At 44.1% G+C, this 15,236-nt stretch overlaps 1 protein-coding gene across 3 annotated transcripts in view; it reads left to right on the top strand.

The window, feature by feature from the left end:
* The window catches only part of GPBP1L1 (GC-rich promoter binding protein 1 like 1), a 44,459-nt gene that overhangs the window by 15,617 nt on the left and 13,606 nt on the right, over nt 1–15,236 (top strand). Inside the window, exons 2-7 of one of the 3 annotated variants that reach the window (XM_073544462.1) lie at nt 1,656–1,777; nt 5,879–6,707; nt 7,306–7,428; nt 8,252–8,381; nt 13,299–13,588; nt 13,855–13,927. In XM_073544462.1, the coding sequence (XP_073400563.1) occupies nt 7,369–7,428; nt 8,252–8,381; nt 13,299–13,588; nt 13,855–13,927 (553 nt within the window). In that variant the 5' untranslated portion in view covers nt 1,656–1,777; nt 5,879–6,707; nt 7,306–7,368. The remainder of the gene's footprint in view (nt 1–1,655; nt 1,778–5,878; nt 6,708–7,305; nt 7,429–8,251; nt 8,382–13,298; nt 13,589–13,854; nt 13,928–15,236) is intronic. The other 2 variants (XM_073544463.1, XM_073544461.1) reach the window with 2 other exon arrangements.

Raw genomic sequence — 15,236 nt, 5'->3', positions numbered from 1 at the left:
GCCGTGCGCCCAAATAGTGGTTTATGACCACATATGAGGTATCAGTGTACTCAGGAGAAATTGCCCAACAAATTTTAGGATACATTTTATCCTGTTACCCATGTGAAAATGAAAAAACTGATGCTAAAATAAAATTTTGGTTGGAAAAATTAAAATGTCCATTTTTTCATTCCATGTTGCTTTAGTTCCTGTGAAGCACCTGAAGGGTTAATAATCTTCTTGAATATAGTTTTGAGTAGCTTGAGGGGTGCAGTTTTTAGAATGGTGACACTTTTGGGTATTTTCTGCCATATAGACCCCTCAAAGTGACTTCAAATGTGAGGTGGTCCCTAAAAAAAATGGTTTTGTAAATTTTGTTGTAAAAATTAAATTGCTGGTCAACTTTTAACCCTTATAACTTCCTAACGAAAAAAAATGTTGTTTCCAAAATTGTGCTGATGTAAAGTAGACATGTGGGAAATGTTATTTATTAACTATTTTGTGTCACATAACTCTCTGGTTTAACAGAATAAAAATTCAAAATTTGAAAATTGCAAAATTTTCAAAATTTTTGCCAAATTTCCATTTTTTTCACAAACGCAAAAATTATTGACCTAAATATACCACTATCATGAAGCCCAATATGTCACGAAAAAACAATCTCGGAATCGCTAGGATGCGTTGAAGCGTTCCTGAGTTATTACCTCATAAAGGGACATTGGTCAGAATTGCAAAAAATGGCCAGGTCATTAAGGTCAAAATAGGCTGGGTCATGAAGGGGTTAAGAAATAATGGTTTCATGTTCCTAGGGCACAAAAATACCTGGTCCCTGCCCTGTTCAGACCCCAGATAAGCAAAATAGAGGGGCGGGCTTTGTTTAGGGTGGGCAAACCATTGGACAATGGGAAGGAGCATTAGGTGCTAAAAAGTGAGGGAAAAGGAAGTTCCTCAGCATTTCACCAGCAATATCTGTGCTGAACAGGAACTGCTTACTGGAAGAGTGGAGTGGCAAGTTACAGTTCATGGGAATCGGGACCGTTCCTAGACATTAGACTGGTAGGTGCACCACATTCAGTTTTCTTTCCCTTAGCAGAGCCCATTTCTCTATGGTTGAGCAGGTGCCCTTATAGAGACAGTAGGATTTTCTGGCTAGTTTTGATTTGCAGCATGTGTTGTGCTCCGGCCACATCTAGGGCTGTAGTGAGAAACCGTTTTTGCTTTTGATTAGTTTGTAAAGGCAGGGCTGTGGAGTCGGAGTCGTGGAGTTGGAGTCTGTATAAAATGGACCGACTCCTAAAATCTATAATAAGTTGGGTACAGTAGTTCAATGCAGAATATGCAGAATATTTTTTCATAGGAATTTGGGAAAGTTATGAAATGTCCTATAAATGACTGTTCTATTCCTGATCTAAGGCTACATTCACACACAGCGTCTTTCCTGCGTTTTTTTTGAGGATACGTTTTTCAGTTGCAAAAGCAGATCAGCTTTTTAAAAAACCGCATCACCTGAAAGGTTTTTGAGCTCATAGATAATGTTTTCAATAGCAAAAGCAGATTAGAAATCTGCTCTATCTATATATCCATTTATCCGTATCTGTCTATCCATATCTTATCTGTACCAAAAAGAATGAAAGCCGGATAGCACACAGACTAACACTTTTTTTTTTTTTTTATAGCACCAGTCAGGTACACCTCATAGCTGCCCAAAAGGACGCCCAGGACAGGCATTGCTCGTCTTCAGTAACATCAACTGATAGTTGGACTAAATAGACTGCATACATCACCACATCTTCTTAAGGTGCAGACTTTATTTTCAAGTGTAGGGGTGTGAAGTATGAGGTTCTGCAGCAGCTGAGGTGTGCAGTATGAAATTCTGCGGAACAGTATGAGATTCTGCGTTTTTGTCAGGGTACATTTGTCTGTTGTGCATGTTGATAAAGTTTAGTGCTTTAAAAAAAAACCTCATTCAACTTAATTTGGTTTTGGAGCCAAAAACGCAGCAACACCTGATGCCTGCATTTTTTTTTTTTTTGCAGTGGTTTTGCACTTCCCATTGCTGTCAATGGGTGAAAAATGCTGAAAGAAGTTACATGCTACATTTTGCAAAAAAACAGTGTGTGCATGAGATTTCTGAAATCTCATACTTTGCTGGTACTTTAAGGCTGAGTTCACACGTGGCTTTTTTTTGCGTTTCTGCGGCGGTTTTAACCGAGAAAAATAAGCATCCCATGCATTCCTATGGGATTCCTCAATGCTGTGCTAATGCTGCAGTTTTTACCGCGGCGGAATTGCTTCGCGGTAAAAAACACAGCATGCTCATTAATTTTGAGGAATCGCGGCGATCGCGCACCCATAGGAATACATTGTTCTGCTTACTTTCCGCATGTGGCTGTGCAGACCATGTGAAAAGTAAGCAGAACATTCGCGGATGGTACCTACGATCCGGCGGAGAGGAGACTGTCCTCGGGGCACCATATCCCTGTAAAAATTAGAATTTAAAATAAAAAATATTGTTATTCTCACCTTCCGACGTCCCGCGCAGCCTTCCCGCCTCTCTCCACGCTCCCGGTCCCAGTAAGCCTTTGCGAGCGATGACATCCGTTCTCGCGGGATCGCGAAGTCTCGCGGTCATTCGCGCGACGTCATCGCGAATGACCGCGAGACGTCGCGATCCCATGAGCACAGATGTCATCGCGGTAATTGTCGCAAACGATTACTAGGACCGGGAGCGTGGAGAGAGGCGGGACGTTGCAAGGTGAGAATAACAATATTATTTTTTTTTTTTTTTATTATTATTATTTACATTCTATCTTTTAATATTGAGGCCGCATAGGCAGCCTCAATAGTAAAAAGTTGGTCACACTAGTCAAACACTATGTTTGACGAGTGTGACCAACCTGTCAATCAGTTCTCCAAGCGATGCTACAGATCGCTTGGAAAACACTAGCAATTCTGCAAGCTAATTACGCTTGCAAAATGCTAGTTTTTCCGCGGGAAAATCGCGGGAATTTAAAATGCGATTTTCCCGCGGAATGGAATTCTCGCTGTAATTTCCGCGAGAGTTCCGCTACGTGTGAACCCAGCCTTAAACACAGCTGAAAAAAAGCAACATGTGAACATAGTCTTATAGTGATTAAAAGCTGCTTTTTACATTTGCAGCAAAAACTGTGGAGTTTCAGAACTCTCATGCACACTTTTTTTTTTTTTTGTTTTTTTTTGTTCTTATTCCTGACTGAATCGGAATTGTTTTTTTTTTTTTTTTTTTTTTTTTTTAAATCTTCATGCTGTCAGTTCTTTTAACTTTTTTTTTTTTTTTTTTTTTTTTTACCCATAGAAAGCAAAAAAGTACAAAAAAAACCTCAGTTTTTGCTGAGGAAAAAAAAGCAGAAATAGCAGGATGTGAAACCTGGACAGAGATGGTGTTTTGTTTGTTTTTGGGTTTTTTTTGCGGAGGTCTGTTATTAATTTATGGTAATTTTGCAGTTTTTTTTATTTCCCTAAGTATAAACCATAATGCCTTGGTGTCCTTGCAACTATTTTTTTTATTGTATTGTAATTTGCACTTAGCTTTGTTTTATGCAGCAATCTTTTAGTTTCTCCTCATTACAAGACTAATCAAATTAGTGATGCATGAAGTAAACACTGCCTGAACAATTAACTTCACCCCTGTATTTGCAAATGCGTATTTTTTCCCTTGTAGAACAATAGTTCTTGGCTGCTCTTCATATGTTGGATTTTCATACATTAAACAAAAACCTTTTTTTTTTTTTCTTTTTAAAACAATCCTTGTTTCTCCACTCCAAGCATAGTCTTACTTGTATTACTGATTAATGACATTATAAGTAAACAAGGCTCTACATAATATACATAAAAAAATTTTTTCCCCTAAATAATTTGATCGAATTGCCTTTTTTTTTTGTTTTAAAAAAAATCTTTTCACATACGTCTTGCATTGGTTGCCGCCTAATACTGTGTATAGTATGCTTGCAAAGTGGCAGCAAACTCCGAACTTTAGGATCCTGAAAAACCCAGCAAAACTTGAATTTTGGCTGCAGAAAAAAATGCAGTGTGTGAACATAGCCTAATAGGTACGCTTACTAGCTTCTTTTATCAGATTTTTTTTTAAGACCTCAGAGAGATTAATGGGGGTATTGAGGAGCTGATCCATTCTTCTGGAAATACATGTTATTGGAGTATGAAGAAAAGATTACTTTTCTAGAATACACGTGTCTCATTCCGAGCAATCTATGCTTGCTGTCCGTTACAGAAAGCTTAGTTATTTTCCCAGGTTTACAAACCCTTCCTGCTCACAGGACACTGGTTATGATGTAATCTACAAATATAAACTACATTTAAAGTTTCCAGTTTCTCTATGCAAAAGAAAAAGTGTCAGCTCTCCGATCAGTAGCTGGATTTTTCGCAGTGGTAATAAATCAATTTGCTTCAGGCCAGCGGGGCACGACTGGTGGAGATTGCCACCAATATTGTATTTTGGTGGAAGTTCCCCAGAAGAACACAGGGCTGGGGTTAAATAATCTGACTCCAGCATTATAATGCCGCCCCCCTCCTCTTTATTAATCAACTGGTAACTTTGTGAAATGTTTGATTCCTGCATTAAGTTGGCCAGTCACATCCAGAGCTGCGCTCACTACCAAACTGCTGAAAATCTGCATTGCTCTGCTCCAAGTTCAGTCTCCCACCATGCGAGACGACAGACAAGGCTCTGCAGCAGAAGAGCTCCGTGTGCAGGGTTATAGATTACACCAGACACGTCAGTCATAGATGCAATGTGTCTCTGGCATTGGACTAGATGAGCAGCGCTCGGAGCTGTCGTTGCGTGTAAGCCGCGAGCGCCGTTGTCTTGGCTGCATGTTGTACTCGTCGGTCATGTTCTTACCTGCCAAGTGATGTAATAGTCACCTGTGTTGTATAATGAGCTTGGTGTTTAGGTGTCTCCCTGCCCCGGTGAATAATAACCCAGACGGTGACCACAACTATCAGTCACGTGGCTGCAGCTTGGTCCTGGCCACATGTCCCAGCCGCTCAAGAAAAACTCTTGCAACTTTATTGCTCAATGTTTTGGTGGCGAAACTTCCTGCCGTAGCATTATGTTAACATGCCCGTAAAAACCGCAGGCTGGGCTCTCCGGAGACTGCTCATCTATTGGGACAGTCTACGGCTCCATGCACAAAGCGGGACAGAGTCCTTACATGTCGTGTGCAGCGCTTTTCTCACTTAATAGAATCGTATTTAGTATGCCGAAACACACGGCCCTACTGAGGTCCAGTATGCGCCCCCCATGAGAGCCACGTCCAGCTCCATACAATTTGGAAGTCATAATACACCCACTACTTGTCAGTTGCTGTGGTGACACTATACGTTCCAGCATGCAGTAAGGCTATGTGCACACGCTGCGAATTTGGCCTCTGCGGATCCGCAGCAGTTCTGCAGACAGTGTACAGTACAATGTAAGTCTATGTGACTTACATTCTGCTGTGCACATGCTGTGGTTTTTCTGCTGCGGAAAAGCTGCGGTTTTGAATCCGCAGAAAGAATTGACATGTCAATTCTTTCTGCGGATTCCGCTGCGGTTTGCCACCTATTCCATTGCCAAGGGGGCAAACCGCAGGGGCAAACCGCTGGCCAATCTGCAGGTAAAGCCGCGGGTCATTTTACCTGCAGTTTTACCTGTGGATCCGCAGATACAAATCCGCGGGTGAATCCGCAGCGTGTGCACATAGCCTGAGTGCTAACTGTCAAAATAATTGCTCAAATGTGTGTATATGTGTTTATAGATATATTGTAATTTTTATAATATATATAATTTTTTTTTTTTTTTTTAACATGGTAATCAAGTGTGTTTTAATGTTCTTGTTTTTTTTTTTTTTTTCCCTCGCAGGGACCACAATAAGTTTGACATAAAGAAGGCTTCCTTTCCTCCCTGACGGCACGCTACACGAGTCTGCCCCATCGCTGTCCTCCATACTTGATCCTCCACTTGCCAGTGTTTGTCAGTGATATGACTGGATTTTGGAGGTTTTTTTTGAAGAATTTTCTTATGAATCGAATCCTTAGTCATCTGCTATAATGGTCACATTATAGTCACCGGTTTAGATTTGCCTCCTGAAATAAAAGTCCTTTCTTGTTTTTTCCACATTTTTATTTGCTTTACCACTTGAATTTTTCATCCTTGAATTTAATGAAGGCATCACTCCAGTGTAGAGAATCGGCACAAGTGTGGACATCTCCAGCAGCGTCCTCTCTACGGTCCTGACCCAACATCTGGAAAAGACCCGGATGGATATTATTGTATGACGCATATCCGTATTGACTATTTACTTACCCTCATGTCTGTTTCATGAGGTGAACGTAGAATTTGTGGTATTTTTTTTTTTTTTTTTTTTCCTTTTTTTATTTTTTTTTCCATACTGATTAGTGATTAGGTTCTTGCCCCATGTGACCTCTTGCATTTACAGGATTTAATTTTTTTTTTTTGTAACTTTTTTTTTTTATTCTAAGTTTTGATTAAAACAATCAAAATGAGCACTTGAAAACGTGCCAAGTTCACAATAAAGGGCAAGCTGGCATGTAGAAGTGGGGCTGTTCCCTGCCAGTCAGTACGAGGGGCTGCCCTTACCCTCTATCACCCTATAATAAGTGAACGATATCAAACATCTCAGCTGGCCTACAATACTGGAAGGTGCTGCCCTGCGTGCACATACTAAGGGGTAAGTTTTCTCCATGCAGTTAAATGGTTACAGAAGTTTGCAAATTCTTTAGCAGAATAATGAGTGCAGCTCTGGGGTAAAATGCAGGATGTAACGCTGGATCAGTAATGTATGTACACAGTGACTGCACCAGCTGAATAGTGAGTGCAGCTCTGGAGTGTAATTCAGGATCAGTAATGTATGTACACAGTAACTGCACCAACAGAATAGTGAGTGCAGCTCTGGAATATAATACAGGATGTAACTCAGGATCAGTAATGTATGTACACAGTGACTGCACCAGCAGAATAGTGAGTGCAGCTCTGGAGGATAATACAGAATGTAACTTAGGATCAGTAATGTATGTACACAGTGACTGCACCAGCAGAATAGTGAGTGCAGCTCTGGAATATAATGCAGGATGTAACTCAGGATCAGTAATATAATGTATGTACACAGTGACTGTACCAGCAGAATAGTGAGTGCTGCTCTGGAGTGTCATACAGGATGTAACGCTGCATCTGAGATCTTGGGATCTTAGTTTGCTGCACTGTTGTAGCGCTCACTCTGTTTTCTGTATGACTGGGGTGCTGAAGGTAGTGTTGCCTTTTCCTTTCAGCAGACCCTGCCTTGGCCATGAGGATTAATGCCTCAATTCAGTGCTAGAAGATCTACAACCTAAATGGCGCAGCATGACTTTGTTCCTGCTTGGCTTAGCTTCTCCACACCTCAGTCCACCAAGGTAAGCTCCTGTTATTTTTCGTGCTTCCCCCTTGAGCACCTTTCATTGTATTGAATTTAAAGCATCCATAAACATGGAGGCTGCAAAGCAATTAAAGAAAATAATTTCCAATAGAGATAAGCAAATCAATAGAGACGATGGGTGAATTAAACTTTTCAGGGCACGTGGGGAAGAGTTCATGTATTTCAGTGACTAAAGCGCAGTGCAAAATGGATGTTCAAACTAAGCGCAGGAGCTCGGCGCTTCCTAGCCGTGGCTGAGGGGTTCGGTGCTCCATAGCCGTGACTGAGGAGCTAGTTGTAGATACTTTGTGCTGACAGATCCTTTCACTCGTATTTGCCACAGCAATACGTTTAGTGCCAATAGTTCTGGATATGATGCAAAGAGCAGAAGTCCTTTTTTTATAATCTTTATTTTTATATAGCGCTAACATATTCCGCAGCGCTTTACAGTTTGCACACATTATCATCACTGTCCCCGATGGGGTTCACAATCTTTGGAATGTGGGAGGAAACCCACGCAAACACAGGGAGAACATTCCATCTCCTTGCAGATGTTGTCCTTGGTGGAATTCGAACCCAGGACTCCAGCGCTGCAAGGCTGCAGTGTTAACCACTGAGCCACCATGCTGCCCTTTTTGTACCATTCCTGCCAAAGAAGAACACAAGACCAAAGTAAATCTATTTTTGCATTATGGAAAGGGTTAAGAAGTGAGAGCAGCTACTGTTCTCTGGAGTCTGACGTTCCTATTCTGTCTGTATTGACCTATAAATTACCTGCATTAACTGATCATTGGTTTCAGCTGGTCTCCTCTGTTGCTCAGTCCTCTGCAGGCATTGTCGAAAAACATGGAGAACACCTTCCCAGGGGTGAGGGCCGTTTGGGAGTGAGTCGCAGAAGACACAATTCTTCTGATGGATTCTTCAACAATGGTCCCCTACGCACCACAGGAGGTAAGCCTGAGGCTTGTAGTGCTTCACATCCTCCAGTGCATGCTAGCATGTGTCATGAGATTTAACCCCTTAAGAAATCTCCCAATTCTGTTCTTTAGGCCCTCTACGTGTCTTTAATATTTTAGTGACCTGTAATGTAAATGATTACAAAACTGTATCCTATAGGTCAGTACGACTACAGCAGTACCAAATTTATGTAGTTATGTCTTTCTGTATGATGAATAGCTTTTGGGTTTTTTTTGGGGAGGGGGGAATTAAGCCGTTGATCCTGATTCATCAAGCAGTTTTTCACCAGAATTCTGAAAACTGCCTGAAATGTCGCAATTTTTTTGACGTAACACAATTGTACAAAAATTCAGCAACATTTGACATTTCTAGTTCCGTTCAGCTTTAACAATTTTTGTCAGTGGAGATTGGATGGAGCCTGGCCAAATGGCATATAAGTGGTGTAGGGTAGGACAAATCTACGCCAGCTGTGGCAGGGGCTCAGGACAGTTGGAAGATTAATTGAAAAGTTGGGCACACGTCTTGAAAAAAAATATTCCTGGCAGAAGACATGCCAAATTTAGTAAGACTGCTGTAGAAAACGACAGCCTTTGTGAATAGGGGCCATTGTTTTTGTTTAACTTTTTTTTTTTTCTTTTTTTTTTTTTGTTCCTTATTATTTTAGGCCCCTATTGGATTTGTCAATGTAAGAGCTTGGTGGTTCTTATGATACTCTGCACTACTTCTGTATTGGTACCATACCTGTCAGTACTGTAAATGGGCATCCCATGACACGCTGCCTATTAGGAGCACTGACATGGCAGACCACAGGATAATTGTTAGGCACCTTGTAATGATAAAATAGCAGCACCCGCAATCACAATGTAGGTGATAAAAGGGGTGAATAACTAAAGCTTGATTCCTGAAAAAATAAGTAATGCAGCTTTCTAGTAGGATTTGTTTTTGGTGGGACGATTTTTAGTTTTGAATGGCAGCATTCGGTCTTGCCAATAATCTACTGACTAATTGCAAGTGAGATAAAATGGTGGGGAAAAAAAGTGTTATTTCTCGTTTGTTGGATTTTGCTTTTACGAAGCACAAAGTGCATTAAAGATGACCTGGAAATAAGATTTATTTTTTTTTTTAAGTTAGTATGATTATGGGCATTTTTTTTTTTTTTTTTTACTATTTCTCTTTAGTCCTGTTTTTTAAATGACTGATTTCTAATAGATCCACTTTTAACATTGAAATCTGTGGATTAATCGGGCATTTGTTTTTCTTTTATTTGTAACCGATTTTTTTTCTAATTGGATCCAGTAGGCAAAATAAACGGAACCGTTAGAAATGAAAGAAGAAAGATGGCCGACTGTTTTCCATAGACTTCATTGTTAAAGAAAAAATGGATCCAGGAGAGATCAGTTATCCAGTTGCTGCTGGATCCGATCTGACTGCTGGACGTGTGAACACAGCCCAAAGTCCCCGTCTCACATAGCGAGATCGCTGAAGCGTCACCGATTTTGTGACGCAACAACAGTGACCGTGCCAGCTATCTCGCTACATGTGACACGCAGCAGCGACTGCCCCCCCCCCCCCCTTCCCCCCTTGCTGGATATCGCTGATCGTGCTTGAATGTCCTGGGCCATTTTTTCATCATCGGCGTCTCGCTGTCCAGCATGCATCGCTGTGTTTGACGCCTACGAGTGACCTCGTTGGCGACTCAGGGACGCAGGCGTGAGTCGTCAGAATAGCTGCTTTGTGACAAGGTACTAACGACCGCCGACGTCGTTATACGGATTGCCGGATCGTTGCTCTGTCGTTGAGTAGATCTGCCTGTTTGACATCTTACTAGCGACCATATAGCGACGCAACAGCGATCCTTACCAGGTCAGGATCGCTGGAGCGTCGCTATGTGTGACGGGACCCTTAAGGTACTGTCACACTTAGCGATGCACCAGCGATCCCGACCAGCGATATGACGCGTTCAGGATCGCTGGTGCATCGCTAAGTGGTCGCTAGTGAGCTGCCACACAGGCAGATCTTACCAGCGACATGTCGGGGGTCGCTACTTACCTGTCAGACGATGCGATCCTGACGCCCGCCCACCCGCGTCCACGCGTCGCTCGTCTCCACAGCAGGAAGCTGACGACGAGAAACGGTCCAGGACGTTCTCGCGCGATCAGCGATAACCAGTGGGGGAGCGGTCGGAGGCAAGCATCAGACATAGCGATATCGCTAGCAATATCGCTATAACGTCACAAAAACCAGTGACGTTATAGCGATATTGCTAGCGATATCGCTTAGTGTGACAGGCCCTTTTTTTTTTTTTTTAAACCAGTTATTTTTATTTAGGTTTCAAAAGATTTTAAACAATAAACAGTGGATATCAATATACATGTAACAATTCACATATCTTGTAGTAATACAATCAAAGCCATCCCCCCTCCCCCCTCCCCCAATACTCCTTATGCCGGGTATACTTGAAATGACAGGCCCTTTACACAGCAGCTTTCCAGACTACTTGGATCTCTATCAGGCATAGTATAACAAAGTATCTGAAGAAACACACTTATCCTTAATTAGCTTATAGATAAGTGAGTTTTATTGTCCCAGTAATCATATAAGATCAGAGACCTGATACCCTCTGTGTCTCTAGGGACTGTCTCACTCCTCTGAGGACATCAGGTCTCTTGATATTACATGGATATTGGAACAATAAAACTTTCACACCTTCTAAGCTAAGTAAAGATTCACTCTGAGCTCAGTTTGTTTTATTCTTTTGTTTTGTTTTTTTGTTTTGTCTTTGTCTCAAATGTTCATTTATTCTGCTATCTCTGCTCTGTGCCTATATTTGTGTTTCTTCACATACTATGTTACACCTGACTGACCCATGATAGAGACCTCGGGAGTCTGGAAGGCTTCTGTGTACCATCACTTATTTTAATCTTGTCATTCATTAAAGGTCTCATAATTGCAAGATTATTTTATTTCTCTTGCTGAGTAATCAAACTTTTTTTTCAGCTGACTAAAGGGGGTTTTACACATAGCGATATTACTAGCGATATCGCTAAAACGTCACTGATTTTGTGACGTTATAGCGATATTGCTAGCGATATCGCTATGTGTGATACTTGCCTCCGACCGGCTCCCCCGCTGTCCATCGCTGATCGCACAGCTCCATTTCTCGTCGTCTGCTTCCTGCTGTGTGAGACGAGCGACGCTGGACGCGGGCGGGAGGACGCAGGATCGCTGTGTGTGAAAGGTGAGTATCGTGCGCTGCGTCGCTGCTGCATCGCTGTGAGATCTTTCTGTGTGAAAGCTCACTAGCGATCATTTAGCGATGCACCAGCGATCCTGACCGGGTCGGATCGCTGGTGCATCGCTAAATGTAAAAGAGCCTTTAGGGCCCCGTCACACATAGCGACTCACCAGCGATCCCGACAACGATATCAACGTGTCATGATCGCTGGTGAGCTGCTAAACAGGCAGCTTCACCAGCGACGCCCATCGCACGCAATCGCTGTGTAGTTACCAGCGCGCTGATGCAGGGAGCTGGTAACTAAGGTACACATCAGGTTTCTAAGGGACATGTGTGCATGCAGCAATACGTGCTGGCCAGCGGTAGACCAGCGACCAAAAAAATGTCCAGGGCTTTCTTACAGCGATCGGCGATACCGGCAGGGGGGGCGGTCGCTGGTCAGTGTCACACACAGCGATCTCGCTGGTGAGATCGCTGTTGCGTCACAAAAACTGTGACTCGGCAGCGATCTCGCTAGTGAGATCGCTATGTGTGACGGGGCCTTAACACGATACCAAAACTTACCACCCTCATAAAAACACAAAAATTGTTCTGGTCGCCTTTTTATCTGAGACTTGTATCATTCTCTTTGCCAATGGAGTCATTTTAAGGTATTGTGTGGCAAGTTATAGTTCATATTTGGGTACATGACAATGTTTTATTGCATTTTATTCCATCTTTTTTGAGGAAATGCAGGATAACTTGAAAACATCATTTTGCTATTTTTTTTTTTTTCTTTGTTTACCATACAGTTTTATTTTAAACTTCCATAAATCGGTCATTTGCAGGCCCAGCAATGACAAACCTGTTTTGGGTTTTTTTTATTGGGAATTTAAATGTTTTTTTTTTTTTCCTCTTCCCATACAATGCTAGAACCTGTGATCATTTGGATAGCTTGTGCTGTATATTGTAGTAACAAGCCACAAAGATGAACAGTGACTCTTGGAAGCCTCAGGCTGGCACGACAGTTTGGAGCTGGCCTCTGTTGCTGCCATTGGAGGCATTTATTGCTATATACGGAGAATGATAAGTTCAGCTCTGGAGCAGGCGCAATACATCCACACCCCCGATGTAGGGTGTACACATATGTCTGTTGGGGTTAATAGTGTTAAGGCCCCGTCACACACAGTGATATCGCCAGCGAGATCGCGGATTTTGTGACGGCACAGCGATCTCGCTGTGAGACATGGATCAGTGACCGGCCCCCCCCTGCCGGGTATCGCTGATCACGCTGGATCGTCCTGGGCCGTTTTTGATCGTTGGTCTCACGCTGGCCCGGCACGCATCGCTGCGTGTGGCAGCAAGAGACCAGCGACGCTGGACTCCAATCTAAACAGCGGGTATCTAAGAGCCGTGCGGCTCTTAGATACCCGCTGTTTACATTGGAAACCAGCTTGCTTGCTGGTTCTGATTGCTGGAGGGGCTGTCTAACTATGTCCCAGCCATCCCATCCATGTCGGATCGTTGGTGGAATCGCTGGGACATCTTGTGTAACTTGGCCTTTACTCATTTTTGATATTTTGCTGTGCTCTTAGTGACTGATGATCTCGTGTCCATCCAGAGTGTTTTCCTTTCTCTGTAGACCAAACACATCAGCAGCTCAAGTACAATTCTCACTCCTGCGTCTTCTTTCTCAGATTCGTGGCACCAACCATCCCTTCTACGCCATGATTCGGTGGACTCTGGGGTCTCGAAAGGGACTAATCCATCATCACAGCCAGGGTGGCATGGGGCATCAAGGGGACAGCAGGACGGCCCGGTGCAGAGAGGAGGTAGTGGCAGTAACGGGGCAGGAAGCGCCGGCCATCGCCACCGAAATGGCAGTGCTCTCCGTAAGAACACTTCCCTGCAGGAAAAGCAACCGTCCGAGACCAGAGAGGAAAAGAACGCGGACAAGAAAAAGCCACAGTTCGAGGAGGAAGACTTTGTACGTAGATTAATCTGAAAACCTAAAATACAATGTAGAAAGTACTTTGTCTAATTTTGCAGATGAGCCTCCCTGACCACTATGGGGTTAATCCAGTAAATAAAGAAAACCCACCGGTTAGTTGTAACCTACCTGATGGTTTTTCTTAATCAAAAGACTTTTTCTGTGTAGTTGAAATCAGGTGTATTAAGGGCATGGAGGTGATAAATGTCCTTTATTGTACAGAAACAAGTTTACTAATCAGTTTCTCATTATGTTTGTTGCAGCCATCTTTAAATCCTGAGCCTGGAAAGCAGATCATTCAGAGCAAGCAGACCGGGACCCCGACAGGAGTCTGGGGTACGTCAACTTGTATTTGCTGTCATCCATGTTATACTGGTTTTAAGGTACTGTCACACTTAGCGATGCACCAGCGATCCCGACCAGCGATATGACGCGGTCAGGATCGCTGGTGCATCGCTAAGTGGTCGCTAGTGAGCTGCCACACAGGCAGATCTCACCAGCGACATCGCTGGGGACGGGGATCGCTACTTACCTGTCACACCAGGCGATCCTGCGTCCTCCCGCCCGGCTCCACGCGTCGCTCGTCGTCACAGCAGGAAGCTGACGACGAGAAATGGTCCAGCCTGTTCTCGCGCGATCAGCAGCGGGGGAGCGGGTTGTAGGTAAGTATCAGACATAGCGATATCGCTAGCAATATTGCTATAACGTCACAAGTTATAGCGATTTCTCGTTCGCCTTATTGGGGGACACAGAGACCATGGGTGTATGCTGCTGCCACTAGGAGGCTGACACTATGCACAAAAAAAGTTAGCTCCTCCTCCGCAGTGTACACCCCACCGACCGGCAGGGAATTCCTCAGTTTAGCTTAGTGTCAGTAGGAGGTGGACACGGGTCTTTCATTAGACCCAGATCTACCTCGATGTGCGTCGTTCCTTTTCAGGTTCCGGAGGGATACAGTGTGAAGAGTCACAGCTGTACTCCCACAAAGAGACTATGAGTACGGCGTGTACTGCCACCCCGTATCCTCATAGGTCTCTACGGCGGGACCAAGAGCTCAGCACGGATGCGTGCCAGCGATCCAGATGGTCCTCGCTCCCCGTCTCCCACCCACTCGCCCACCAGAGCCTGTCGGTCTGGATGGGACGCGGACACTACAGAAGACAGACAGCGTGGGATATTGAGGTACCTTTATTGATTGCCAGACGGAGGTAAGTATGGGGGCCGAGTCACGTCCTCCTCATCCCTAGATGGGCATCTCGGCAGCTCCAATCTTATTCAAAGCGGCCACTGCGGCCTCCGCAATTACTCCTGGCCCTGGCGTCAGAAGGGGCCTTTCCCGGCGTTTTCCCCCCCCGCCTTCAGTCCTGGGCCCAGCAGATGGCAACGGCGCTCTGCAGAGCGGTTGCTGCGGCAGCGCTGCGGGACCTCCGCGCCGCCCTGCACTGACAGGCGGCCACCGCTATTAATTTAGGCCCCGGCTTCATTTCGGGCCTTCTTCTGCGTCGCGGCCACGCCCCCCGCCCCTTTCTTCTAAGCGGGCTTCTCTCCCGCCCGTCCCAGGCCCTCCCACCGCCTCCTTCTTGCACCCCAGCCTATTCTTGGCCAGCGGGCGGTGCCTCCTTCAGCCAGGCAGTTAACGCCGCCC

The sequence above is a fragment of the Dendrobates tinctorius genome, unplaced genomic scaffold (genome assembly GCF_039654945.1).
Source record: "Dendrobates tinctorius isolate UK_male_01 unplaced genomic scaffold, ASM3965494v1 ptg000138l, whole genome shotgun sequence".
NCBI lineage: Eukaryota > Metazoa > Chordata > Amphibia > Anura > Dendrobatidae > Dendrobates > Dendrobates tinctorius.
This window is presented reverse-complemented; position numbering and strand designations above follow the sequence as displayed.